At 50.6% G+C, this 26936-nt stretch overlaps 11 protein-coding genes across 11 annotated transcripts; 6 read left to right on the top strand and 5 right to left on the bottom strand.

Moving 5' to 3' along the window:
* Positions 1 to 58: 58 nt before the first annotated feature.
* On the top strand, positions 59 to 3348 carry N7489_000677 (Zn(II)2Cys6 transcription factor domain-containing protein; the record flags this gene model as incomplete). Its single annotated transcript, XM_056706432.1, has 5 exons — positions 59 to 170; positions 228 to 2054; positions 2107 to 2154; positions 2207 to 2520; positions 2572 to 3348. The coding sequence occupies 5 exons, from the start codon at positions 59 to 61 to the stop codon at positions 3346 to 3348; spliced, it is 3078 nt and encodes a 1025-aa protein (XP_056570734.1).
* A 1814-nt stretch (positions 3349 to 5162) lies between these two features.
* N7489_000676 (pepsin-like aspartic protease) lies at positions 5163 to 6476 on the top strand (the record flags this gene model as incomplete). The annotated part of the gene is made up of 3 exons (XM_056706431.1): positions 5163 to 5491; positions 5547 to 6070; positions 6139 to 6476. The coding sequence occupies 3 exons, from the start codon at positions 5163 to 5165 to the stop codon at positions 6474 to 6476; spliced, it is 1191 nt and encodes a 396-aa protein (XP_056570733.1).
* Positions 6477 to 7132: 656 nt separating this feature from the next.
* On the top strand, positions 7133 to 9547 carry N7489_000675 (PalH/RIM21 family protein; the record flags this gene model as incomplete). Its single annotated transcript, XM_056706430.1, has 1 exon — positions 7133 to 9547. The coding sequence occupies one exon, from the start codon at positions 7133 to 7135 to the stop codon at positions 9545 to 9547; it is 2415 nt and encodes an 804-aa protein (XP_056570732.1).
* Positions 9548 to 10008: 461 nt separating this feature from the next.
* N7489_000674 (uncharacterized protein) lies at positions 10009 to 12222 on the top strand (the record flags this gene model as incomplete). The annotated part of the gene is made up of 2 exons (XM_056706429.1): positions 10009 to 10116; positions 10165 to 12222. The coding sequence occupies 2 exons, from the start codon at positions 10009 to 10011 to the stop codon at positions 12220 to 12222; spliced, it is 2166 nt and encodes a 721-aa protein (XP_056570731.1).
* Positions 12223 to 12735: 513 nt separating this feature from the next.
* N7489_000673 (uncharacterized protein) lies at positions 12736 to 13203 on the bottom strand (the record flags this gene model as incomplete). The annotated part of the gene is made up of 1 exon (XM_056706428.1): positions 12736 to 13203. One exon carries the CDS (start codon positions 13201 to 13203, stop codon positions 12736 to 12738), a length of 468 nt encoding a protein of 155 aa, XP_056570730.1.
* Positions 13204 to 13220: 17 nt separating this feature from the next.
* On the bottom strand, positions 13221 to 13588 carry N7489_000672 (uncharacterized protein; the record flags this gene model as incomplete). Its single annotated transcript, XM_056706427.1, has 2 exons — positions 13221 to 13427; positions 13496 to 13588. 2 exons carry the CDS (start codon positions 13586 to 13588, stop codon positions 13221 to 13223), a joined length of 300 nt encoding a protein of 99 aa, XP_056570729.1.
* Positions 13589 to 14316: 728 nt separating this feature from the next.
* N7489_000671 (uncharacterized protein) lies at positions 14317 to 15272 on the bottom strand (the record flags this gene model as incomplete). The annotated part of the gene is made up of 2 exons (XM_056706426.1): positions 14317 to 14493; positions 14550 to 15272. The coding sequence occupies 2 exons, from the start codon at positions 15270 to 15272 to the stop codon at positions 14317 to 14319; spliced, it is 900 nt and encodes a 299-aa protein (XP_056570728.1).
* Positions 15273 to 16211: 939 nt separating this feature from the next.
* Positions 16212 to 18406, bottom strand: N7489_000670 (mRNA decapping enhancer EDC3; the record flags this gene model as incomplete). The annotated part of the gene is made up of 3 exons (XM_056706425.1): positions 16212 to 16459; positions 16517 to 18235; positions 18292 to 18406. 3 exons carry the CDS (start codon positions 18404 to 18406, stop codon positions 16212 to 16214), a joined length of 2082 nt encoding a protein of 693 aa, XP_056570727.1.
* A 1784-nt stretch (positions 18407 to 20190) lies between these two features.
* On the top strand, positions 20191 to 20391 carry N7489_000669 (uncharacterized protein; the record flags this gene model as incomplete). The annotated part of the gene is made up of 1 exon (XM_056706424.1): positions 20191 to 20391. The coding sequence occupies one exon, from the start codon at positions 20191 to 20193 to the stop codon at positions 20389 to 20391; it is 201 nt and encodes a 66-aa protein (XP_056570726.1).
* A 411-nt stretch (positions 20392 to 20802) lies between these two features.
* Positions 20803 to 23063, bottom strand: N7489_000668 (DEAD/DEAH box helicase; the record flags this gene model as incomplete). The annotated part of the gene is made up of 3 exons (XM_056706423.1): positions 20803 to 21601; positions 21650 to 22068; positions 22119 to 23063. 3 exons carry the CDS (start codon positions 23061 to 23063, stop codon positions 20803 to 20805), a joined length of 2163 nt encoding a protein of 720 aa, XP_056570725.1.
* A 761-nt stretch (positions 23064 to 23824) lies between these two features.
* N7489_000667 (uncharacterized protein) lies at positions 23825 to 26583 on the top strand (the record flags this gene model as incomplete). Its single annotated transcript, XM_056706422.1, has 5 exons — positions 23825 to 23846; positions 23906 to 23967; positions 24039 to 24315; positions 24373 to 24998; positions 25054 to 26583. The coding sequence occupies 5 exons, from the start codon at positions 23825 to 23827 to the stop codon at positions 26581 to 26583; spliced, it is 2517 nt and encodes an 838-aa protein (XP_056570724.1).
* Between the last annotated feature and the right edge of the window lie 353 nt (positions 26584 to 26936).

The following is a 26936-nucleotide window of genomic DNA, read 5'->3' as shown; positions in this document are numbered from 1 at the left end:
TTATCTCGCTTTCCATCGCTTTGTGTCGGGATTTTCCCCATCATTCTTATCCAACGAAATGGGGGACAATAATAGTGCATACACCAAGTCGGAGTCTGATGTACACCATCGCCGAGGATATCAGGCTTGTGATCCATGTCGCAAACGCAAGGTCAAGTGTGACCTAGGAAGTATGGCACCACCCCATTCCCTTTCATGATTCTGTGGACTGATCCCGAAAAATGCAGGTGTCGATAATCCTCGCCCCCCACCCTGTGTTCGATGTCGTCGCGAAAGTAAACGATGTGAATTTTCAGCAACTCGACGAAAGCGCAAGACCTCCGATACTGGGGAAGATGAAGTGGAGGCAGCGGCGATCCTCCATCGCGACAAGCGAATGATGATTGGGGAGGTGGCCAAGAATGAAACTCCAGTCGAAGGTCAGCCATTTGCGCCAGCCGATCCACCTCAGTTCGAGCATGAAGCCGTGATTGCCCAACAGAGATGGTCCGAGGCACCTCCCGCATCCCATGCAACTCCAGCACCTCTAGCCCCGCGTTACACGCCTAGTGTGCCGACCTCACGAGCTCCCACATATCCCGTCAGCGAACGTCCCGCGCCACCTAGCTATGGAGGGCCTCCGATGATGAATCGCACTGCTGTTGAGTTGCTGTCGCCTGCGATCACAAACACCCACGACGCTTTGCATCTTCTCTCTGAGGCTGCGGGTAGAACAGAGGACCTCAACCGCCAGAGCCTCGAGAATCGGCTTGCTGCGCGGCAGTCAGTCTCGTCTTTCAACTCGGGGCCTTCACCTCTACCACAAGGTAGCTCGCCTCGAAGCTTGGGTGGGTCTTTTGTGCGGACACCTCGATCAGGAATGTCTGTGGGCGGGTCTACATACTATCCGGCTGGAACTTCAGGGCCGGTAGATCCCCAGATTGCGGATCCCGGCCCCCAAAGAGAAAGCCCAGTCAACAACCCTCCCCAAGAGCCGGCATGTCTTGATGCCATCCGAGCCTGGTCGCGGTTGCGATTCGTCCGTGCCGGTTGGCTTACAGTGGAGGAGGGCATGGATTATGTGGGGTACTACTATGAACACCTCGCGCCGATGAGCCCTGTTGTAATCCCCGACTTTTCTCATCCCTCTACGCACCGCACATTGCTTACCGATGAGCCGGTATTGGCGGTTACAATCCTCACCATCGCGTCTAGGCACCTAAAACCCAAGGGCGACGGTGCTACTACGCGAGCGTTCTATATCCACGACCGTCTCTGGGCATATCTACGCAGCATGATAGAACGTCTATTCTGGGGCCAGGAGAAATTTGACCCTGGAACATCGGGCATTGGACGACCTCGGTCACTTGATTTGAGTTCATCAATGTCAGGCAAAGGTAGTGTTGGTGGGCAATTGAGATCGTTGGGAACTGTAGAAGCTATGCTACTTCTTACAGAGTGGCACCCACGAAACCTGCACTTTCCACCGGGCGACGACGAAAATTCACTTCTGGATATAGACCCCCAGACACACAGTCGGGCCGACTACCATATGGACCACGACGGCGAGCATCCTAACAAAGGCTCAGAGGGAAGGGTTGCATTCCAGAAATGGCTGGAACCGGCTTGGCGATCGGACCGGATGTCATGGATGCTGCTGAGTACAGCGCAAGCTCTGGCTTTTGAACTCGGCGTCTTCGACCCCAAAGGAGATGCCAAGGCGGTCAACGAGTCCCCAATCGAGCAAACACGGAAACGTCGACTACGGCGTTTGATTCTCGTGTTCATTACGCATAGTAGTGGACGTCTAGGGATCCCTTCTATGCTCCCGTTGCCTCAATGGGGACAGGACATCACGCCGACGTCTGCTGATGCAAAGGATGCTGATGCCAATCTCGATCGGATGCAGGATTGCTGGATCAGCATTTCGAAAATTGTCTATCAAGCCAATCATTTGTTGTTTGCATCCAGTGATCAGACGATGGATTTGATCCGGACTGGGAGATATCGTGAGCAGATCGACCGCTTCCTACCGTATCTACGGGAGTTCCGACAGCAGCTGGACAGTGTTAATCGTAAGTCAATTGTGCGTTGGGTGTGCATAAAAAAAAAGCTAACAGAAAGAAGTCTCACCGGCCATGCGGAGCGTTTTGCTGATTGAGCTTGAGTACACCCGTAAGTCGACACAGCTGGATTCACTGAAGGATAATAACTGATGTGGAACCAGGTCTCTATATCAATTCCCTCGCTCTACAAGCGGTAGTCGATCGGTGGACTACAATGTCCAATGAGTCCGCTCAGAGCCATAACCAGACCCAGAATGGCCAAACCGGATCGGGGCCGTCCAATAACAGCAGTAGCTGGTTCCAAACGTTGAATGAACTCTACCGTGTCAATGAGCATTATATCCAGGAAGTCATCGATTCCTCACGCAAAATTTTACAGACAGTATTGGAAGGCCTCGTTCCTGAAGGCCGTCTCAGACACGCACCCATTCGAACGTTTTTCCGAATCTTGTCTGGAATGATCTTCATCTTGAAGGTATGGTCTCCGGCAGAAATCCCGGCAAGCATAATACTAACTTCATCATAGACTTTCACACTGGGTGCCAGGGAAGACGATGTGCGAGTCTCCTTAGACCTGCAGGACCGGACAGTGGAGGCACTGCGCAATTATGTCGTGGATGACGTGCACCTCAGCAACACGGTAGCCCGGCTTCTCGAGCTTCTCACCAGCAGCATCCGGACGCGGTTTTTGCGCTTTGCACCACACGACCGGGGCGCAGATGGAGAGGGGCATGATCGCACCTCGGCCACAGGCTCTCGGCCTCATTCACCATCGCGCGAGCACTCAACTCGTCGTGACGGCCCGAGTACACCCTGGCCTGCTAACCAGGGTCATGATACGACGCCAGGCGGGCCGGGCCTAGGATATGTGGATACTCCTGCCACCGGTCACCCGATGGTGTCGGGGCATGATCCACTGGCGAATATCCCTGCCCAGCCGATCAACTCATCCAATCTCAACGTATCCTTCATGCCGCCTCCGCCGTCCGTGTACCACAATTACTACGACTCAAACTCGACATTCCCCAATGATATGGACAGGTCATCGCCAAACCATGTCGCCTCGTCTCAACATATGGGCGACAGCCAGCACTCGACCTCCGGGGCGCTTCCGGATTGGTTTGCTCTGCCCCTTGATCAATTCTTTAACAGCTCTACCGGAGTTGTTGACCAGGGTCTTGGTGGGACTGGACCCATGCTTGGCGAGTTTGACATGCTCGAGGTACTTCTCAATGAGGGGTATGATGGAAACACTAACGGCGAAGGTGAGACTGGGGCCGGGTTATCGTCCCAGTACCTGTGACGAAAGATGATGATTACGAATAGTTTGGTTTTCTTTGAGTCTTACGCTTTGCTTTGATTTTGGCGTTTTCTGGAGTCTAGCCTCATGGTCTGTACCCCTTCGTTTCCATATTAATTTGCCTGATGCTTGAAATTATATACCCCTGCGTGATCCGCACGGCGTTTCTTATTTCTCGGCTGTTTACTCCGTACTCCGTACATCATTTGCCGCAATTTGCCTGAAACCGATTACTTGATGGTTTGACAAGTTGATGTCAATATGTTCATATGGTGCTATCATTGCGAATATAATCATCCGGCGGTGTCCGTCGGCATGTTATGAGCGGGGTCTCTCCGTTTCATGCAGGATTAAATACCTACCTAGGTAGGTAGGATTAAGTAGGATTAAGTAGGATTAAGTAGGATTAAGTAATATTAAGTACTGTTGATCTCTAGGGCTGACTTTCACATGATATTTCACCTGGGCATGTCTTGGACCGCGGACGTTGAAGCTTCCAGGTGGCTTTGACTTTATAGTAGCCCTGACGATGTGAGATGCTTAATTTTGAGAAATGGTGTAAATATAGTAAAGATCATTGCCGTATTTGGTTACCTAAGTAGTTCATCACTGTCAGGGTGAATAAGTGACTCTTGAGCCCTGGAGACTCAGTCCATAGACTGCAAGCAACAATGCCTTTGGTTGCATGCATAGAAATTATCTCTGCCAATTAGGGTATGCTGTTTTGTTTTACTGCCGATCCCATAATGAACCGACCGCCGTATCGACGGCCGCTAGATCCTTCGATGCCTTCGGTGCAGGCGATAAGCACTCTTCGGTCTTCCTCCGTGAAGGGTGACATCGTCTGGCATCGTGGAGCTGACATTGACAGTCCTTACAGGGATTGGTAGAGCATGCAATGCAGGAACGGATGCCCGTCGGAGATTATAACTGTTCTTATTGCATTGAGAGCTAGCAGGGCTAGAATAATCCCCGAGACAACCATTCTAGGTCAGGACCGAAAAGGCTCACCCACCGAATTGTCTCTCATCGAAGCCTCTAAATTACTCCAATGGAACGATGTGACCTTGTTTGCACTTTCGAGCAGATGATTGGCCGATGTGGAGATAACGGGTAATGATCGTCAGGGCCCGAAAGTCTCGACAGAACAAACTGAACAATCACTTTATGCAGCCTGACTGGCATGTCGAAACACAATCTATTATACTCTCGGAGTATCTATCGGTTAACGGGCTAACCCAATGGCATTCTATTATCCTATTACACAAGGATGGCTAAGTATGGCGATCGACCAGTCTTCACCCAATGACTACCAAGACGCAGTGCTCCCAAGACAACGCCTCGTCTTGGCTGGACTTCTTCGTTCTGCGTCTTAGATTGCTTGTTTCAACCAAGCTCCCTGGGCATTGTGCTTGTGCCCCTGTGCGCTGGCTGCGCTAGTCCTATCACGTCTATTTGATACCATCCAGCCTGTCACGATGTCCTTTTCGGGCTTGACCCCTCAATCGCCTGCTTGGCGGACTCCGTCGCGCTATCCAAGATAGCCGATTGTGTCCGTGACGATCTCCAAGTTTCCCCTTTACTGGAGTGCATTTTCCACGATCGTCATTTTTACTTCCTAGAGGAGCATTATCACCTTCCCCTGAATGTTGCGATGGACAGCCCTATTGATGCCTTGGACTCTCGGACGCCGTCTAATAGTATGGATCAGAAAACCTATAAAGGAAGTCTTGCCTCCAGCTGTTTATGGAATTCATCCTCTCCTGCATCACCTGCGTTCGCATTAGATCTGCCCATTCTTCTATAGAACCATCACTATGGTTGTCTTCAGCAAAGTTACCGCCTCTCTCGCTTGCTTTTCAGCCGTCGTCTCGGCTGCCGCTGTACCGGTCAAGAGCCCCCGTCAGGGCTTCAGTGTGAACCAGGTGCAGAAGACTGTTACCGGTACCAGGACTGTCAACTTGCCCGGTGTGTACGCCAATGCACTGGCCAAATACGGTGCTACTGTGCCAGCCAACGTTCACGCTGCTGCCGTGAGCGGTTCTGCCATTACCACGCCCGAGGAGAACGATGTCGAGTACCTCACCCCCGTCAAGATTGGCGAGTCTACCTTGAACCTGGACTTCGACACTGGTTCTGCTGACCTGTATGTTGGTTGAGATAACATGACTGGCTAGAGCAACAACTGACAATTCATATAGCTGGGTCTTCTCTACCGAGCTCAGCTCTGCGGAGCAGAGTGGCCACGACGTCTACGACGTTAGCAGCTCCGGCAAGAAGCTGACAGGTGCTAGCTGGTCGATTTCATACGGCGATGGCAGCGGTGCCAGTGGTGATGTCTACAAAGACACCGTAACCGTTGGTGGAGTCAAGGCCACTGGCCAAGCAGTTGAGGCTGCCAAGAAGATCAGCCAGCAGTTCGTACAGGACAAGAGCAACGATGGCCTGCTGGGTCTTGCTTTCAGCTCCATCAACACCATCAGCCCCAAGCCCCAGACAACCTTCTTCGACACCGTCAAGTCCGATCTTGACAAGCCGTTGTTCGCTGTCACTCTCAAGCACGGCGCCCCTGGCACCTACGACTTTGGCTACATTGACAAGAAGAAGTTCACCGGGTCTCTGACCTACACCGACGTTGACAACTCCCAGGGCTTCTGGTCCTTCACCGCCGACAGCTATAAGGTCGGCACTGGTTCTGCTGGTCCCTCTATCGAGGGCATTGCTGGTGAGTTACATCTTTCCTTGTGTGGGAATCCATGTCTTGTTTCGCACGACTGATATCTTGAATTATAGACACTGGAACTACTCTCCTCCTGCTCGATGACGGCGTTGTCTCTGACTACTACAAGAAGGTTGACGGCGCCAAGAACAACTACTCTGCTGGTGGCTATGTCTTCCCTTGCGACGCCGATCTGCCTGACTTCACCGTGACCATTGGTAGCTACGATGCCGTTGTTCCTGGAAAGCACATCAAGTACGCTCCTGTCACGACTGGTAGCTCCAGCTGCTTCGGTGGTATTCAGAGCAACTCTGGCATTGGCTTCTCCATCTTCGGTGATATCTTCCTCAAGAGCCAGTATGTCGTTTTCGACGCAGAAGGCCCTCGTCTTGGTTTCGCCGCTCAGGCGTAAACCTCTTGATGAGATGGTACCCATGTGATATCGGCGACCCCTATGTGTGATGAATGGTTGTACAGCGAAGAGCGATGTGATACGTGGACGATAGATATGTTGGATTTTCGATCGGCGAGTTGACATTGTGAATTTTTCGGCCTTGACTTCTCTGAGATTAGACATATATCAATATAATCTGCATGCATATATGGTGAAATTGTGAGATACAACATATGGAAAAGGAGCTTTAGACCTGACAGTAGCAAGACAGTAGCGTGGCGATTAGCGTCAGGAATTTTGTGGAGAAGCCAATGCCGAGCCTGGAAATGGAGCATCCAGATTTCCACCTTAATTGCCTCCTCTTTTGTACATTATCCTTCCTGATCTTCCTGATCTTCTGATCTTCTGATCTTCGCTTTTTCTCTCATAGTGGCACAAAACAGAAAATATCTCTCGTCTCGTGGCCCCAGAGATCCTCACACCGCCGTCGCATATTCCAATTCTCAACATTAATCGCCCCCCGGCCTTCGATCTCGCAACGTCCGTACGCGATCAGAGTCAAGGATGGAAGTTTAACCTGTGAAAGGCTGTATACGGGCGCATCGGTGGAACTGCGCAGTATATGAACATTTCTAGGGACGGCGATTTCAGCGCCGTTCATACCGAGCCTGATCATGGAAAATGACTTCCACTTGCTTCCCCGCCAGATCTGGGCAAATCCAACACCAACTACGACAAAGGTTTATTCGCCCGGGTGTACGCCTGTTGTCTTGCCTAGTAATGGTACGTGGTCTCCCCTTTCCTTCGACACCCTGGCCGTTGGGCCGGGCTGCAGGCCGCCGGTCGCGGACATTAGTCGGAACGCTCCTCCTGGAACTGTGTCTAATTGCGAGTTGCAATGCTTTATAGGACTCGTATATCTCAACAAGTCATACGCTATTACCCTCACTGAGAACGCCATCTTCGAGCCTGTCTGCACAGGCTCCCCAACCGACGAGGTTCACATCTCCGCCGTCCTTGATACCCGCGATCCCTTCTATTCCTCCATTACCCCCCAGCTATATGCCATCGGCTGTGCTACCGTCGTTAGTTACCTACTCGTCATCATCCTTCTTATTACCCCGCGCACATTCTACGTTGGCGGGCCAGGCGGTGGCGCCAATTTCCTCGGCCGCCATGGGATGATCAGCGGCTCATATAGCGGGAACTCGTCGGTGGTTGGAGTTGGTGGACGACCATGGCTACAGAAAGTGGCTGCGATCTTGGTCGCAATCTCGCTGACTATTGCCACGGTCGATTCCTTCCGAGTCGCTGAGCGGCAATATGAGTATGGGTTTTCCGATGCGGAGGCGCTTTCCCAGGAGGTTATTGACGGACTGGAAATTCGCATCGTGCGCGTCATATCCAGCACGTTTCTGTGGCTTGCCCAGGTTCAGACGCTGATTCGGTTGTTTCCGCGACATAAGGAAAAAGTTATGATCAAATGGGCTGGGTTTGCATTGATTGTGCTGGATACGATTTTCAGTATTTTGGATAATTTCTGGGCGAGGAACTCTCCGACACGTCCCAGGCTATACGAGGATGCCATCCCTGCTCTGAGCTACTTGTTCGAGTTGTCGCTTAACCTTCTCTATGCCGCTTGGGTGATTTTCTACTCGATATCTAAGCACCGATACGCGTTTTTTCACCCCAAGATGCGGAATATCTGCTTAGTCGCTCTTCTCTCGCTATGCGCCATTTTGATCCCCGTTGTCTTTTTCGTTTTGGATATTGCCAAGCCGGAAATTGCTGGCTGGGGTACCTATATTCGATGGGTTGGCTCTGCCGCCGCCAGTGTCGTGGTTTGGGAGTGGGTGGAACGCATTGAAGCGCTCGAACGAGATGAAACCAAAGACGGGATTCTGGGGCGGGAGGTTTTCGACGGCGATGAAATGCTTGAAGTCACGCCGTCCGAGGAAGTTGACTGGCCACGTTTCTCATCCCATGGACACGACCAAGGTGGCGGCAATGGCGCATCGTCTGGATGGGGCGGAGTGATGGGTTTAGCCCATCGACCTCTACGAGGCCGAGCTGGATTGCCTCGCGGCAATAGAAATAAAAAAGCCGGGGAACCACCATATAACCAAGCCGCTGCGTCGGCTCCGCGGGGGCCAAACGATAACCGGCCCACTCCACCCCCAGTGGTGATCACACCGATCAGTCGTGCTGATACTGCTAGTGCAGCAAGCACAGTGTACAATGTCCGGTATCATTCAGTGGCTAGCCCTACTCCACCAGTCGCAATGCCAAATATGCACGAGGAGGAGGAATTGGACGAAGCCAAGGAACTGGAAGGGGAGCCACATACGTCTGATACGAACGGTAATTCTCTTTCTGCTCAAAATACCCGAGAACAATCCCCGCAGATCGTGCAAGCCGATCCGCGATGGCATGTTCTTCTGCATCCATTCAAGAGGCGACGTGCATCTCTGCCAAAAGAGGTGGCATCGGCACAAGCTGGAGAAGAGTTCTCGGGACAGAGGCCATCTGCTGCTGCAGAAGAGGCCGAAGCAGAAACAAATGCTGCCCGGTCTCGAGCCGATCACTTCTTTTCTCTCCATCGGAAAACCCGACCGGGCACTGGATCACAAAACGCCGACGGTTCGTTACCAGTCACCGTTATTCCAGCACGTCGCCGCGGCCAGCACACATGGTCACCGCAAAACCGACTGCTGGAGGATACCCAGCCACCGGGGGAGAGCCGGCCTATAGAACCCGCTCAGCATCACGAAACACCCTCCAATCGTCCCAATCTCCCTGTACGGGTGATCCCTTCTCGACCACAAGCGTCAGCTCCATGGACGGAGGCAGACGTGGAGCGAGGAGGCGGAGATTATGTCTTACATTATGATCCAGAAGCCGCGGCGCTGATCAACGAGGACGTCACTCACTTGGATAACCATGGCACCAATTACGACCAACAAAGCTGGACAGATACGACATATTCAGAAGAAAGAAACGATGAGTCAGCGGAACAGACTGGGCCATCCGATCCCGAATCTCACCGGCATGGACCTTTCAACGAACAGCATGGCCAGAACTCTTCTTAGGCACGCCACTTTTTTTTTTTTTTTTTTTTTGTGCATGGCTGATCGAGGCTGTGGACATAGTGAGTGGGATACAGATTTGGGCATGGGGCTTAGCCACTCAACCCCTGACAGTTGGTGTTCTGGTTATTTCCATGGAGTATGGATTTGATACTATTGGAAAGGCGTTAGGAATCTGTTCATCCTTAGAAAGATACCCATTATAATTTTGGAATTGAATATAATATATGGATATTTAGGTAGTTCTGTACTGTTGTACTCCATATACAACGTTGTAGGCTACTTATAGTGGGTGACTATTGGGTGATCTCTGCTTGGCCACGGGTGATCGAGTGGCTTACCAACTGACCCTGGCTTACGAAGGTGGAGACGAAATTTCACTCGGAAACTCGCGATCCCGGTTAGGCGCCTTTTCCCCATATTCTTGGTATCCCTATGTGACACCTTACCTTGGACGTCGCATCATGGCGACCGTCAATCGAAATATGTTCGGAGCGAATATAACCGAACCTCCCGGCGGTGCCCAGTTGATGGTTCTTCCGTTGAACCTCATCGCGGAGATTGTGTCACATGTGAGAGAGCTCCACACATCTCATTTCCCAGTATCTAACGGTTGGTAGGTCCACGACACAGGCGATCTCGCCCGGCTATGTCGAACATGTCGGGTCCTCAATTATATGGCGTTGCCACAGCTATACCGCAGCCTAACGCTGACCTCCTACGACAAAATCCGTTATCGCGACGAACAACCAGAAGGAATCGGGAGCGCCAGTCCCTTCACGATGGGGTTAAATGCAATCATTACACGATCTTATGCGACGCTGGTACAATCGATGACACTACGGGGGGAGTGGAAGGACCACGAGCTGGAGGAGCATGCCCGAGTTGGTCGGGTGCCGGACGCATCGATGTTGTTGAACATCGCCGCCCGCGCTGCCATAGATCGCATGACTAATTTGGAAAGCTTCCATTGGGAACTGAACACCAAAATGCTCGACACTGTTTTTACAGGGTTGACGCAGCTGCCGAAGCTCACCTCCCTGACTATCAGGTTTCCGTCCAGTCGTCATCCACAGCCCACTTTCGTGATTCCGGGCATGCCCCATTTGCGATGTCTGAAAATCACCGATATCGATCCGCTATGCTACCCCGACGATATTGCGACTCTTCTTGCTAAAAGTAGGAAACTGCGGGAATTGAAATTACATTGGTCGCCACGGATGCGAGATGCACACGAACCTAGTGTCTCTCTGCATGATTACTTCCGCAAGCTGATTGCAAGCAAGCAGCCCCTCGCCGTTAAGAAGATGTCTTTCCAGAATCTGTATGCCTTCCACACGGAAGATTTCAACTTCGCTTTTGACCCGACTACCGTCGAAGACGTCACATTTCTCAGCGGGCTCGAGGGCCCTAGTCTGGTCAACACGTTCGTCGAGAACAGTTGGCCGACGGTTCCCCCACATGCCAAGCTCCGCATAAAATCAGTTCGGATGGACTCTGTGTCAAAACGGAACGCGGAGTTCATTGGAAATTTCTCTGGCCTCGAGAGGCTATACTTCGTCAATGTTACGACCGAATCAAGCGACCTCCTCAATTCCCCACGACCTGGAGGAGGCGCGGTCTCATCGGCGCTCACGCCGCCAGTCTCCGAACACCATTTATCTGGTGCGCCCAGCGGAACCACAACCAACTCTCCTATTACTTCTGCCTCCCCAGCTAGCCAGCTCAATGCTATGGCTAGCATGCGAGATATCTACCTCTCACACATTACTACAAACCATGGCGCGACGTTGCGCCACCTCCTTCTTCCATCTAGATGGCCTCTGTCCACCGGGATGGTCGCGCGACTCGTCCATAGCTGTCCGAATTTGGAGCAGCTCGCCCTTGCCACTGAATTTTCCAGTATGGATTCACTGGGTCTACTAATACCATTCCTCCGAAAGTTGAAAGCGCTCCGGCTTCTCATACCCCAATCTTCCGGACAGGCCTCAAATGCTCCTGCAAGTTCTGCAATGAAGTCGTACCCATCTGTACAGTTTCAAAATATTAAAATGGTGCAAGATACTTTCGCGAATGCCAAGACCCTTACAGAAGTGGTGGACATCGACGACGCGATCCTGACCGAAATGTTGAGTTACGACCTTGCCGACAAGAAAGTCTACGGAAACGTGAAGGTCATCAGCATGGGCTGGAAAGCCTGGGAGCTAAAGGAGTTCTATAAAGCCCCGATCCCATTAGCGCTCAACAAGGAGTCCCCATTACCAACAAATGGCGATAATACATCCCCAGAGACCACCACAGAGAGCCCTGTTCCCACGCAAGGTACTAATGGCGTTGGACTCAGCACACCATATCAGCCTGCCCTACCTCATAAATCACCCGATCCACAGGCAGCACATGCCCCTTCTTGGCCGAATCCACCCGGGACAAGACCCGGCATGCCGCCATCGACATTAGGGAAACGATCACGCGATCAAGATGATAGCGAAACACCCAGACCACCGCCCGCCTGCCCGGATACACTCAATAGACCCGAAGACAGTGAAGATTCTCAGGCCTGGGGCTGCTCGCACACCTTAGCTGATGACGGTTTTGTGTGGAGACGGCGTGCGCGGCGGGTAGGATGGGAGGTTCTGCAGCATTGGGAGGTGTGGGCGTTGGATTCGCAGGAGATTTGAGATGGTTGTCCTTTGCGTTCTCGCGTCATGATACAAAGGAGTTTGGCATACGAATGAGCGTTGGCTTTTACGCTCTCGGTTTTCGGTGGTTCAGTTTAGAGTCAACGCAGGTTATGTCCTACGCTGTCGGCGTTGGAAAAGTATATATACTACATGTGGAGATATCTCCTGCCTATGGGGCTTGTATCCCTCTTATTTATAAATTGGATTTGGTTGGATATTTTGATAGAGGGGAAAAAGACAAGATGGTCCGATTCAGACTAAGTTATAGTTGCTACCTAGATGCGCATGGCCGTATGCCTTGGTAGGATTACATTCCACTCAATGAACGCGAAGCCCACACCGGAAACTGGTCAACGGGATGGAACGACCTTGCATTGACTGAGAGACAGCTGGATCACTCACGTCTTGGGCCGGCGGTTGCTCGGGACGTCTCTTTCCCCTTCAGTTCGGACAGATCGAAGATGGTCGAAGCGGCAGGACGGGAGGTGCTATGGAACCACCAAAGATATGTCAGACCGGGATCTGGCCTGCACCGCCTGCAGGCTCCAGATGCAACGCGTTATCTGAGGGTGTGGTAGGAGCTGGGACGAAGAATTGACCAAACTGTAGGCTGCGCGACGGGAGACTTTCATGCCGGGTTTTTCTGTCGATTAGCCAAAGATGGTGACGCCATCTGGAGCCTGTAAGCACGTAGTAACCTGCATAAACTGGCAAGAACGGCAGGCCGAAGGCCCATAGGACAACAGTCTCTCCCATCGGCCAACGCGTAGGCTTGATGTCCCCAGCTGAGTCAAAGTCCGCTGGCCATCGTGATCCACGTTGGCGGCCTGGGATGGCGGCCGAAAGGATGAGGACAACCAGGGCGTCAGAGAGACGAACATCGGAAGGCGGCATAACGAATTGTCCATTTTCGTAATGAATGATTTTGACATGGTATGGCAGATCGCCGTTGTTACGTTCTTCAGGTCGTGCGAGCATCCATTGCGCCAGACGGTTTACAGTTTCAGGAGGTCCAGGAGGGCCTGCGAATCATCACGGGACTGGGTCGACGTACCACGGCTAGGGACAGGGGTAGAGGTCGTAAGCTCAGGCGGCACCGCAGGGCGGATATGAGGAGTAGCGGCGAGGTAGGCTTCGAGACTCTCAGCCTTCGAGATTTGCCGGTAGAAGTAGGTGAGGAGCTTCCAGCAGATAAGGGTCTCCTTTGCGTCAAAGTATAAGGGGGTCTTGAGACTTTGGTAACGGATAGGAATCAAAGGGCCATTGCAACTCGGCTACGGCGACCAAGATCCTGTATGTGGTTCAGTCCACCTTTCGTAGAGCTTCGGCCAAAGGTGGCTTCCATCTCTTTGGCAACAGCCATCCGGCCGTGTTGTGGCCTCCACAAATATAGACCTCCCAAACTTGTAAGAAGCGCACATTATTTGTTCAGGATGTGGGAAGTCGACAATGTTGTTGTTTTGGTTCATAAACGAGTCGAATTGCTGTCGATGGCATCCAAGGATGTTCTTGACTGGACCATCCCAAAGTATCCGTCGATTTGAGCCTCCATTGTTGCACCATCCTCAAGTTTGGCCTTGGATGGTTTCTTGCGTGGTGTATGAGAGGGTGTTTGGAGATAGAAATGAGGAAGGCCACTAGGGTCGAATGTCTGGAATCAGAACTCTCGTCAATCCGTCGTTTGCATTTGTTCGTGATTGCGAGTGACCCGGTTTCTCTCAACAGCCGGTACTTCGAAGATTCCGGCTCCCCAAACGTAGTGTGGTTGGACATTGGGTTGTTGCAGGCTTGGGACGGAGGGAATTTCCCAACATTGAAGTCAATCAGGAGCCTTTTTTCAGCATTCCGTGTTTCGTTGCACACAAACAACGCAGATGTAGGCATCCTCAGGTTTGGAGCTGAATTCCGCGGCTTAACCTTGGAAGGAAATTGGACATGAGGTAATCATACATCATATCGTCAGCTCTTTTTATATCCACCTGGGTAAAGACCGTATATATGATTCGTGGCCCCCCTACCCTTTCAATCAGACGATTTTTCCAAGCAACGGTCGTAGCAACCCACCCTCGGAATGGCCCAAATGCAGCAATCTCAGACTCGAGCTTGGGCAGACTCGTGTTGGAGATCGAAGCCCGAAATTTCATTCTCGGTCTGGCGCCGCTCAAGGGTCCGTAGGGCTGGGTGCCGACGAGCGAAGCTTTTGACAACCTTGTCGGCGACAAGGACGTTGTGTCCGATCTCGACTTTCTCGAGATTCGGAAACACAACCTATAAGAAAGCATCAGCACAGAACTTGTATCAAAATAGCTGTGGCAGAAACATACCGAAATCCGTCTGAACAACTTTGCCCAATCTTCGGGCAGCCCATGGAGAGGCCATCTCCATTCCGGCTCTCTTCCGCCATGGCTGCAGATGGAGAGGACGGTGACAGATTCGCCCTGGATGCACGGTATATGAGCGCCATCCATAAGGGTCCGAATGTCAGAGTCGCGACTGCTCCCTCGCACGCACAATTTCAGCACCCGCAGCTTTGGGAAACGAACATCCCGCAGCGCAGCGTCAGCAGCACGGGCGTCCCCGGCGTCGACGGTGACCAGCGAGGCCAGCTCAACGTGGTCAGCGTACTGTTGGCGGAAGTGGGCGGGGACCTTTGCGAAGATCACGTCCAGTGAGCGAGACACGGCTGGCGTGTTCATCGCACCCATAGTGTTCTTCCAGATTCGCTGGCGGTGGATTACCTCCGTATACCACGCCCGGTTCAGCGCGGCAAATTGCCAGAGATAACCTGCCTGGTCCTCCATGTAGGGCTCCCGCTTGGTACCCCGCCCATATGTCCATCGCCGGAACTTTGTTGGCATCACCCACTGCTTCTTTCCTCCGATGTCCCGCGACTTCTCGTAGGCAAAGTCGCCAAGTCCCTGGACCTGCCAGTGGACAATCTCAGAGACCAGCTCTGGGATGTTGAAGACTCGCTCAGCGGCGTTTCTCTTGGTGCCGCCACGCGGCCAGCGCGGGCGAAGAGTTCGTCGAGAGCGAATTGGAGCCATCGTTGGTCATAGCGAGGGAAAGGGAAAAAAGCAAGGGTGAAGGGGAGCTTCATCGAATCTTATACTCCTTCGAGTGAATTCCTACATGATGAATAGGTATTATGTTTCTATGGTAGTAGAACAATAGATAATGAGCGAACTATTAAGGAATAGACGTATATGTGGGGTGGAAGTGATATTGTACAATCTCGTTGTCAAGAGGACCAATAGATTCAATTAGATTCAATTAGATTCAAACATGATTAGCCAGTGAGTACTGGGGTGAATGTACATGAGAATAAGAGTGTAGTCAAAGTAATCAAGTATTGAGAGAATATTAAACGTTGAATAAAGATGAGACAATACAAAGTGATATATGTGCTATTGAAGGGAACAATAGGCAATACACAAATCTACCATACCTAGGTATAATATTATTAGACTCTCAAGTCGGATATCGGTTCGTCGTCTCTTGAGGATCCTGCCTCTCGTCATTTACACCTGAATTCGTTCGCTTCAAAATCTAAATGCGCCGGGCAAAGTTGGATCTCTCCTACCTAGAGTTCGTCCACAAGCTTGAACTATACGGACGTAGTTCTGATGCTTTATTTAATAAATAGGATGGTATTTGGCAGATCAAGTGTCCTCGTAGTGCATTGTGAACAAGTAACTTCACCAACTTCTACAAGGGAAATATGAGCTTAAAATTCCACTTTCGTCACCTAAATTCGACATTTTGGGGTTTTGGGCCATGTTTGAGGTCAGAACAAGGCTAAGGGTTAATCATACATGTACAAGTGCTATCCTTTCCCGCAGGAAATCCTGGAAGCCCATGCATCATTAAAAACAAACGCTGTGAAGTGAGCTACCAGCTCCGCCTGAATCATCTCGCAAATTGAAAACGCCTCCGATGACAATATAAATCGTGGTAATTCATGTTATTAGAAAGGGTTGTTGTGTTTAGGAAAGCAATGGTTGGTACTTCAATGGCACGACCCATTTGTTCCCGAAATCAATTCCATGGCGACGACGGGTACCGTACTTTCTCCAGACAACCTGAGGGATTCCAATGTCGGCAACTGACAAATTCCAGGACAGTCTTTCGCCAGACAGAAGAGCGTTCAGCACACCAGTTTTCGGCGCTCCGAGGCACACGACCGATGTGGCATTGACGCACAGCCGGCCACCTTCGGCTAGAGTAACCTCGCCTGTGGATAGTTCTGTATTAGTTGCACTGGTTCGGACTGGTTTCCGTAAGTACATACCAGTAGAAGCATTGAGTCCGGAAGGGACATCCACAGACAACACATCGACGTTGCTCCGATTCATCCACGAAATCATCTCAAAGGCCACACCTTGGTCGTCTGTTCGAAGGTCGTCAAAGGACAGATGCATGCCGAATAAAGCGTCGATAATCAGGTCGGGCCCCAAGTCTGAGGTGGCCAAGCGAGTGGATAGTTCTTCCCATTTCAGTACGCGACCCCCGACCTTGCGGAAAATATCAAGCTGTTTGCGGCAGTTCTCTAGCAATTCAGCTTCGTGTTCGAGTCCGAGCAAGCAGACTGTAACCCGGTGGCCTCGGTTACGAAGATGGCGAGCAGCAGCAATAGCCCTTGCCCCAGTACGATGGTTGCCAGTAAGTATAAGCATGGTAGGTGCGGCAGCATCATTGGACAGAAGAGCCACAGCGGCCTCTGCTATTCCCCGGCCTGCATTCTCTGTAATGATCTCATCGGCCAAGCCAAACTCGGCGACCGAGATTTGCTCAATCTCCAGAGTCTGCAAGGGGCTCACCGTAGGACAGCTGCGATTGGTGGTTGTGAGCCGGAGCGAACCAGCACTAGAAACATTGGGAGCAATCATAGGCGACACCGATGATCTGCTTGGTCGGGGACTGGTTGTGCGAGAAATGTTGACGTGAAGCTGACTGCGGCCAAGCGCACTGAGCTGTGGCACCATTGGCGGGGCCTGTATCGCGCTATCTTTGCGGGGAGGTTGGGCATGTGCAGGGGCTCTTGCCCGCTCGCGTCCGGAGATGGTCTCACTGCTCAGTTTTATTTCACTAATTCCTTCGATATCATCTCCGGTGTCGCTGTTCTGTGGGCTATCGAGTACATTCTCCGTCCAGTGTAGGTTCTTTCCGCCGTTGGTGCCCGGCTTGACTTTTCGGTTGAAACTCACCAGACGCTCGTCATCTGCGGTAGTGTCGTCGTTTCGAATTTGTTCAAACACTGTCCGCTTGTCAAATTTGGACAGGTTGCTTTCAAAATCGAATTCGCCCAGCTCTTGGATATCAGTAGCATCTTCGGTTGCCCAGCCACTTGGATCCTCGGCATAACGGCGTGGCTTCTTTTTGCGAAGTTTAGTTCCAGACCGGCTCATAGCTTCAGGTGAATCCTGGAATGCAGGGGCAGCTGGCTCAACAAACGCAGTCTGGCGCCAGCCTTTGCTCTTAGGGTTGGTGCTTGCCGCGGCGCCGTGTTTAGCGACATATCCTCTCTCTTCCCGCGCATTTTCTTGGTTGGCACGTCGATTCCGCTTTGGTGTCTGCTTTGAGGGTGACAGTTCCTGCGGGCTTTGGAGTACTTTCTTGTGGGAGGTCCCTTGTAATCCGATCTTCCCACTATCCGCATTCAATTCCAGGCTGCTAAACGGCTCACTCAAAGAGGCCGAGACCGCCCCAGGTATTTGGTTGGCGGGGACAGCCGGCGAGACATTCTCAGCAAACGGTTTAGGTGCGAGAGGGGCTTTCGAAAAACTCAGAATAGCCGGGTCGGTAAATTGTTGCTGTGTTGGAGTAGATTGAGTAGGAGCTGGGGGTAAATGCATTGCTGTGTAAGGTTGAAGCTGGGGGTTAGGCTGGTGCTGATACAGTGGCTGAGGTTGCGAGGGAGCCTGGGTATTGGTTTCAAGAGAGAGGTCGATGATAGCAGAGGCATCAATAGAATATTGAGGCAGGCGTTGACCATTCCAGAGAAATGTGACTATGTATCAAAAAGGTTAATGATGACATACATATATATTCTCATTCATAGCTCACCATCCTGGAGCAGCAAGCGCTGCCCAAACACATTGGCGACCTGGCCCATTAGCCTGCCACCCTGTGGCTCTCTCAATGTCACCAGCACATTATAGCCAATGAATTCAGAAGCCATGACGATTGTGAGCTTTCGTAGTCCAGCTAAACAATCATCAAGCATGCAATTGTATTTGCTTAGTGAGCGCGTCACACTTGAGATGATCCCACGGAGATCGGACGAAAGAGCTGTGAGACACAGCTCGATCGGGGCACGTGACTCTATCTTATCATACGTGATAAGCGATAAGCGATAAGCCGTGGGGTGCGGCCTGAGGTCTGCTTATGCTTGATCCAGAAATACTAAATTGAAGAATAACAGATGAAACTGTAGTAAACTGGATATTTCAATTTTCAGGTGAAAGCAAGCGTGGCGTGCTGTAGCAATATAATCTGTTAGGCTATAACCCCATATTTACTCTGCTCGGCTTATCAGGTAGTCATTTTTTGATGTTTAGTTATAGTTGTAGATATTCTCTCACCCTTCACAGATTGTCGGGTAGACAGCAGAAAGGGCCAGAAAAGAGACCTTTAATGTTTTTATGTATAACCTTGGAACCTTTGAAATATGTCAATTTTACCACTCGACCATAACGAAGGGGGACCATATCCCAGCTGGGAAGTCTGGGACTATGTATACTTACCATAATACTCCTTCCTCTTTCCAACTGTTCAGATTGCGAGTCGCATGTGAGCTTGATGGCTTCTTCCCTATATGAACTCGACCAGCTAACCTATTACAGAGGTGAGATGGCTCCCAAAATCCATCCAGCATCAGCTAATGATAGAAGGTAAATCGAACCAGCCGGCTCCGATGCCCTTGCTCGCTCCGCTCGCTTTGAAAATTCACAACCTCGGACAGACATTTCAAACCCTTTTAGTGATACGGTAAAGCTCGAGCTTACCCGCTTGTCTGGCGCGGAATGTTGGAATTGTTCGACCACCGCGAATTCGCCCATGTTGTTGCACAGGAAGATGGTCAAGTATTTACATATGTCTCCTCATACATTTCCCACGGTACACAGCTAATCATCCTCAAGGTCCAACATTGGAGAGAAGCCGGTCTGTTCCCGTTCTCAGTAAAGCGATGAGCTGTATCCAGCTTTGTCCTACTTGCTATACTGCTTTCGCCTGTTTCAACGACCCCGGCTGGGTGTTCCTTCCAACAGATTTGACCTTCTTCATAAGACACGAAATTGAAAACCAGCAGCGTCGAGCTCAAGCTGATCTACCATCTGGCCGAAACGTCCCAACCGCCAAGGACTACCATGATCACCTCGCCTCAAAAGACCTAACTAGTGCAACACGACGCATCGGTGGGCTATATCGCGGTTACTACCTAAGCGATTTCTTCCGTATCGGCCCCTTTCCTATCGATTTTCTTAAGCTTCCTACTACCCCTAAGCCATGGCACGGACACCCATTAGCTACAAGTCGACGAGGGATCGGTATATTAGGAAGAGCCCGCTGTTATGCACTTGGCCGCACCACGATCGATGAATTAACCACCCTAGGCGACTCGTTTTTCAACGATAAGAATCTCATCGATGCTAAGCTTGTTCAACTATACCACCTTCCTCCCGCAGATAACAAGAGAAAGAGGAGTACGCAGACAATGACGGGACTGTTCAGGGTGTTGGGAATTCTCAGGACGCACGTCACGTTCGCTCTCAAGCTGAGGTTTCGGGCCCGGTAGGCGTTAAGACCGATGTGTGCCCCAGTACTGAATGGGTTCTTGGACTCCGTGCTACAGGAAATGACGCGATAAACAGATTTGCGCCAGTGCTACAATCCACGGACATCACCTGGCTGCTTCGTTGAGATTAAATCGACCTTCGCTGGACCGAATAAACGCAAAGGTAAATGCGCAGGAAGAAGTGCCATGTGGATGAGTGTGATGAGGAAGCCGTTGCGCTGAAGAAAGAAGAAAGCCAACTCTTGATCGGAAGAAGAGAAGCCGGTGCCTCTGATACTATTCCTACCGAGAGATCAGATGCCGGTCGACAGTTGTACTCACACGAGAGCATTGGCCCGGGAATGGGAGATCACGCCTGTCTTAAATAATCTAACTGGAGACCGAGACAAACTTGATACACATCTTCCAGTGGATGCGATTCCCATGGAGTATGGAGACAGCATGAACTGGCCCAATCTCTGCATTTGTCTGAGCTGAGTTCGTTCCTCGTCCAACATTTTCTGATATAGCGATAAACCAACCCATTGATAGTTGGCTATTCTAAAACCAAAAATTCCTTCATTCGATACGAGAATCATATTTCTAGAGGACCTGACTGATATAGTTCCGGGGGAACGGTGGGTCCGCCAAGCTACCTACATACATACATACCTAGGTACGTATGTAGGTATAGATGGATTATTGATAAGTACATAGTAATCAGATGTCTTCCAAGGTTGGATAGATGCCATTTCTGACTTGGAAAATGAAAGAGAATACCTCATAATCTTCTATATGAATCAAAAGTCTTCGTCATCAAAGTCATCTGGGTTCAAAGCACTTGATGACTTGGACTTGTTGATCTCTGTGATCGTGACGAGGTTGGAGTAGAACTCCACTACTTTCGGGTGCACCATCACCTTGCGAGGCTCGAATCGGGTGACCTGCAGTCCCTCCTGTGATACCGCTCGGCTGAGTGCAACATAAGCCTGGCCCTTCTCAAACACTCGGCCCAGGTCAACTTTCACACGTTGAAGAGTCTGGCCTTGGGCCTTGTGGATGGACAGAGCCCACGCCAATATCAACGGAACTTGTTGACGCTGGGCTTGTACTTCTCCGTTAGGAAGTTCAATCTTCCACGTCTCAGGCTGACACAACAAGTGACGTTCTGACCCATCAGGCTGCAGGAAAGATACTAGTGGCCATTTCCGAGCCGTTGAGGCTGGGCCCTCTTTGTACCCCATAGGTTTCAGCTTTTTCCGAGCCCGATTAGCCCGCTCATCATCGCTCGCAGTCGCGTCATCAGCGAAATTCTTGTCGTTTTCCTTGTAGGAATCAAAGTAATCTTCACTCATGAAGGCTACTACTTTTCCAATAGAGCCATTGACAAGGGAATCCTCCATATTCTTAATGAGCATCACTTGAGCGCCCTTCTTCAACTGAATCATAGGAGGGGCCATGCAGTTTGCAAGCAGTCTCTCGCGATGCTGAGGGTCCTGGATTGTCCCAGAATCCACTGCGTTGAACCTCATGATCTCGCCAGAAAGTCTCGCCATTCGTGCAGAGTTCGCACCTTCCACTTCAGCGCGCGTTGGGAACCTATGAAGAGTCAGCTTTAGCACAGTAGCATTACATAGTATAACATACAGTTCCGTTGCTTCGATCTGGTCTTTAACATCAAGGGGCCGAGACAGCCTTCTAAAGGCCTCAATCGTGCGAGGGGTGATTTTCCCCAGTCGCATTTCATTCAGCATATCAGCAAACTCCGGGTCTCGTTGACGGAAGATATTGGTTAAAAGAATGGTATGTTGGATACAAGTTGTCCAGGAAGCAGCTGCAAATGCAAATTTTGCCTCCCGGTTGCTTCCGTCTGGGACGGGAGGTAGTTGGAAGAAGTCGCCCGTTACAACAAGCTGGATCCCTCCAAAAGGACGACCATTGTTGCGAATTCGTCGGGAAATCTCTTCAAGCTTATCAAATAGATCCCCGTCGACCATAGAGACTTCATCAACGATGAGGACTTTAGTGCGCAGCCAGCGATTTCGAGCTTTCTGGTTTTTCTTAATCTGGAGGTTGTTAGCATCAGCAATTTCTGTGTGAGTAGAGAAAACCCTACCTTCTTCACTAGTTCGAGCACTGGCTCTTTGCCTAGACCAATTCCGGCAAAACTGTGGAGGGTCACACCCCCGATGTTACAGGCCGCAAGACCTGTTGACGCTGTCACTGCAATTCGATCGGGCTCTTTGCGATATTTGAGGCGCAGCTTCGCAATAATTTCCCTCATGAGTACGGATTTTCCCGTTCCTGCCGAACCGGTGAAGAACATGCTCTTTCCGCGGTCGACAACCGCGTCAGAAACAGCTTTTTGCTCATCAGACAAGAAAACAGAGGCAATCTTTGAACGGTCCTGTGGTTTAGGGTTCGCGTCGCTTTTTTGAGTTTTCTTGTATTCTTGTCGCAATTCTTTCTGTTCCGCCTTGATGGTGCTCTCGGACTTGTTCCATGGTTCCGTGGGCCTTGAACGTTTGGGAGTCACGAAGCTCTTTTTCTTGTCTTGGCGAGGTTCTTCTTCTTCTTTGGTCCACGGTAGGGTACGGGGTTTCTTCACGGGCGGTTGGAAATGGGAGGGAGGCGATGACGACCAGGGTAACTGCATGCTACTCTGAGGAGCTGCTGCTTCTTGGGACATGGGCGGAAGCTCAGGGTAATTGATGTCTGTTGAATATTCATTGTCGTAAACAGACTGGCCGTTTCTTGCGGTAGTGTCAAGGCTTGGATATGTGACTGCTTTAGAAATGGCGGAGCCAGCCACGCTCGGGGCAATCAGTGGCTGTGGCTCGTCGAGGTCCAGGTCATCATCGAAGTCGTTTTCATCGAAATAAACCGCGTTATGAAGGGACCCCAGCGACGACTCGGCCACTTCAACTTTTCGTTTGACACCACCGGATTGTGATTGCGGTTGTGGCTTCGGGGGGGCCGTTGCATTGGCACGCAATAAGTCGGACTGGTGAAGAGGTTTCGCGCCACTGCCTGGGTGGTCTTGGAGAGCTTTCTTGAACATTTTCTCGGGGGCTGCGGCGGGTCGAGATGAGGATGAATACGCAAATGAACTCGGTAGTCTCTTTGGGCAAGTCAAAGAGATCGATCGAATTATGTGTACACCCCGCGCCCTGAATCTGACAACATGCATAAAATAAAATGCAGCATACAAATCAAGACAATGAGGTCGCGCCAGGCAATTCCGATAGAGACGCAGATCGATTTTCCTCAACGCGTTGCAGACGCGATTATCGGCACGTGATGGGTCACTGATAAGGATAACAGCTCCACCGAGGTCTAGGTCTAAACAACACTGAATATGGATTTTATCTCACTAGGATTGTATTCATCACATATTTTAAGAAGCTACCAATTTTATTGAGACTGAATGTTCTATACGCTATATGTAAAGTCAGAGAAGTAAGGTTTTTTTGCGCGACTAACCACTATACCATAGCGTGTTGTCCGAAATATATACTTCGGGTTAACAATTCAATATGCACTACATATTGGCCCCAAGCAACCTCAATCTACGAGTCATTATATATTTACCACACAATTGGACACAAGATACTAGATTAGCATTGCAGTTTAGTGCAATTTGTGTACCTGCATTCAAGTATACTAAGGAATACGCGATGGGACGCCGAATCACGTGATCATCAATTACCGCAAAACACGCGGAACGAGAATGCAGAATCCAGAGGTTACCAACCACCAGTCCGAAGAGTATCTTGCCAATCACACTTTATCGACGCAGTTTGCACCCTGCGATCATGAGGAATGGCAGGGATGGCCGTTTCGAGTACGTGAACAGCCTTTTCTTTCGAATCGAGCACGATTTGCTAACAAGCCATGTTTCAGACAAAGACTACCCTCTCACGGGTGTAGTCATCTGCTTTACATCCGTGCAAATTGAGAGGAGGGTATGTGTCAAATAGGGGGTTGTGACATGTGAAGCCGCAAGCACAGGCTGACCTGCGTTCCCATCGCACAGACTCCATTGACCCAAATGGCGGAACAAATGGGCGCGATGCATAGCATCCACCTTACTTCGGACGTAACCCATTTGCTTGTCGGTGACACGAATAGCGACAAATACAAATTCGTTGCAAGGGAACGGAATGACGTGGTGGCAATGAACCCAGAATGGATTGAGGCCGTACGACACTCATGGACGCAGGGAGAGGATATAGACATACAGGCGCTGGAGAAACAATTCAGACTGGCAACATTGCATGGCCTAAAAATCTGCATCACTGGGTTCTCGGACCGTGAGTTGACTGGTTTCCATAATTGAGTATGGAGCAATGCTAACAAATGCGCCGCAGTTCCTTTTAGAGCCTACATGCAGAAGACAACAGAGGAGAACGGGGCCGAATATCGGAAAGACCTGACCAAAACTGTCACGCATCTTATTGCGCGCAACTCGGATGGTGAAAAATACAAGTTTGCGACACAGTGGAATATCAAAGTTGTTTCTGTAAAATGGTTCACGGACAGCATCGAGCGTGGAATGATCCTAGACGAGCAGAAATATCACCCGCTGGTACCATCCGCAGAACAAGGCATAGGTGCATGGAATCGATCCTCGCCGACGGAAAGGGAGCCTCCTCGAAGGGACAGCACTACCAAAGAGAACTCTTTGAACCCGCGACCTCGGAAACTACGCAGGATTGCAAGTACCAAGCTTGTAGATCAAAACGAAAGCATCTGGGGAGATATCGTCGGAACAGGATTCGATAATAATGAGACAGCTGGACCACAAAAGAACCCACAAGGACAAGGACCGCCTGAAGCCTCAAAACCTGTCATACAGGCATACAAGTCATTCGCCAGCGAGACTACATTTTCTGAAGACACTCAGTCTCGTCCTCCGCCACCGGCTGCTCCACAAAAAGACCTTGGATTTCTATACACGACCTATTTCTTTATTAATGGATTCTCTTCCAAACAGGTTTGTGCTCATGCTTCTGTCCACATTTCTTGGAACTAACTAATGAATTTTCTAGACTAAAGTTCTGCGTGAGCATCTCACCTATAACGGAGCTCAATTGGTGAATTCACTGAACGAGTTCTCTAGCCCTACTATTCCCAAAACAGGACATGGTTTGTTCATCATGGTACCGTATCAGACTCCTCGGTCAGAGATTCCGTCAACAGATGAAATGGCATTTGAATGCGAGGTCGTGACAGAAATGTGGCTGGAAAGATGCATTGATGCGCGAGCTTTTGTTCCACCCGAGTCTCATGTGGCAAGCACTCCGTTCCCCAAGTTCCCGATACCAGGTGAGACCCTATCAAATGCAATATTCAAACATGCACTGATGACATTAGGATTTCCGGAGTTGCGGATTTGTTCCACCGGCTTTGGACGTATCGATCTTTTACACCTACGCAAACTGGTAGAGTTGATGGGCGCCACATATGGAGATTTCCTAACGCCTAAAGCATCAGTTCTAATTTGCAATGACCCCAAAACAGCCAGCGTGGAAAAACTGCGGCATACTGCCCAGTGGGGGGTTCCAGCAGTGTCTGCTGACTGGCTCTGGATATCTATTCAAACCGGCCAAAAGAAGCCATTCGAGCCATACATTGTCCGACGACAATTACCCCAAAACACTAGCAGCACAGAGGAACTCGGTTCCTTATCTGCTAAGCGAAAGCAACCCGACAGAAATCTTGATGAAAGGCAAGCGGGGTCCCCGTACAACATCTCCACCGAATCCATGAATGGTAGTCGGACCCAGAAGCAAAATTCAGGGAAGAGCACAAAAACCCGAACAATCCCCATTGTTGGCGACGGCTTTGAGGCCGACGCACCAAAACCCTCCGTTCCAGAGTCTCGATCTCCAACCCCGCCCAGGGTACCAGACAAGCAAGCTCCAGTGGAACCGAATGCCAAACAGCCCACGCCAAGTACCGACTCGGCACCACCCACTGGCCCATCCGCATTGGATACCGCTCTGAGCGGGCTCCTACAGCAAGCCCGCGCTGCCAAGTCACGACAACAGTCCGAGAGCACTACGACCAATGATGACGGAAATCCACCCCGACGAAAGCGCAAGCCTCTCCTTGGCCGTGCCCCATCCCACTCTTCAGCCCGAATGCTAGAAGGCCCCCGCCCCGTCTCACGCGCCAGCTCTATCGACACACTCAACGACGACGGCCTCGGAAGCGCCTTGGAAAGCGCCCACCCGACTAGAGACAATTCCATATCGCGTAGCAACAGCCGTGCCGAGCAGAGTCTGTCATCCATGCTCAGCGGTGGGAAGTTTGATTTCTTGAATGATAAGCTCCCTGCCCATATTGAGGACGAAGACGAGGAAAATCAGGCGCCGCAGATGACGCAGCTGGATTATGAAGATCCAGATGCGGCTGCCATGAGGGCGGAGTTCCTGAGAGATGCTGGGAAATTGTCTGGTAAGACAATGAAGACCGATAGCTCGGGTTTGCTTGTTGGTGAAGTGAGGGAGTTGGAGGATATTGGGTGGGGGTCTGGGCGGAGGACAAGGAAACAGCCTGTCAAAGTAGATGAATGATTTTTGCACATGGGATGGACGTCTTGGTTTTGCTTTTTTTTGGCTCTCATCGGCGAAGGCGTGGCATTGCATTGCGATTGGCGCCCTCTTTGGTCTATCTATTTTATTTTGAAAGAGCGATATCTAAAAGTTGTCAATGATAATCCAACTGGGTTCAATAATACCAAGTAAGCTACATGTCACCAGGCCTACATATCATAGTGATGATGACGAGTTGTCTCGAGAAGAAGCTGCATTCTGATACTAGACAACCAGGGACGGAAAAAAAATAGAATAAAGTAAATAAAGACGGAGGGAAACCAGCGGCCTTGAGGTCACTAGCAAGAGAGAATTTGAACTAGATGCAATCTTAA

This window comes from Penicillium chrysogenum (assembly GCF_028827035.1).
Source record: "Penicillium chrysogenum strain IBT 35668 chromosome Unknown utg000001l_segment0_segment0, whole genome shotgun sequence".
Taxonomy (NCBI): Eukaryota; Fungi; Ascomycota; class Eurotiomycetes; order Eurotiales; family Aspergillaceae; genus Penicillium; species Penicillium chrysogenum.
This window is presented reverse-complemented; position numbering and strand designations above follow the sequence as displayed.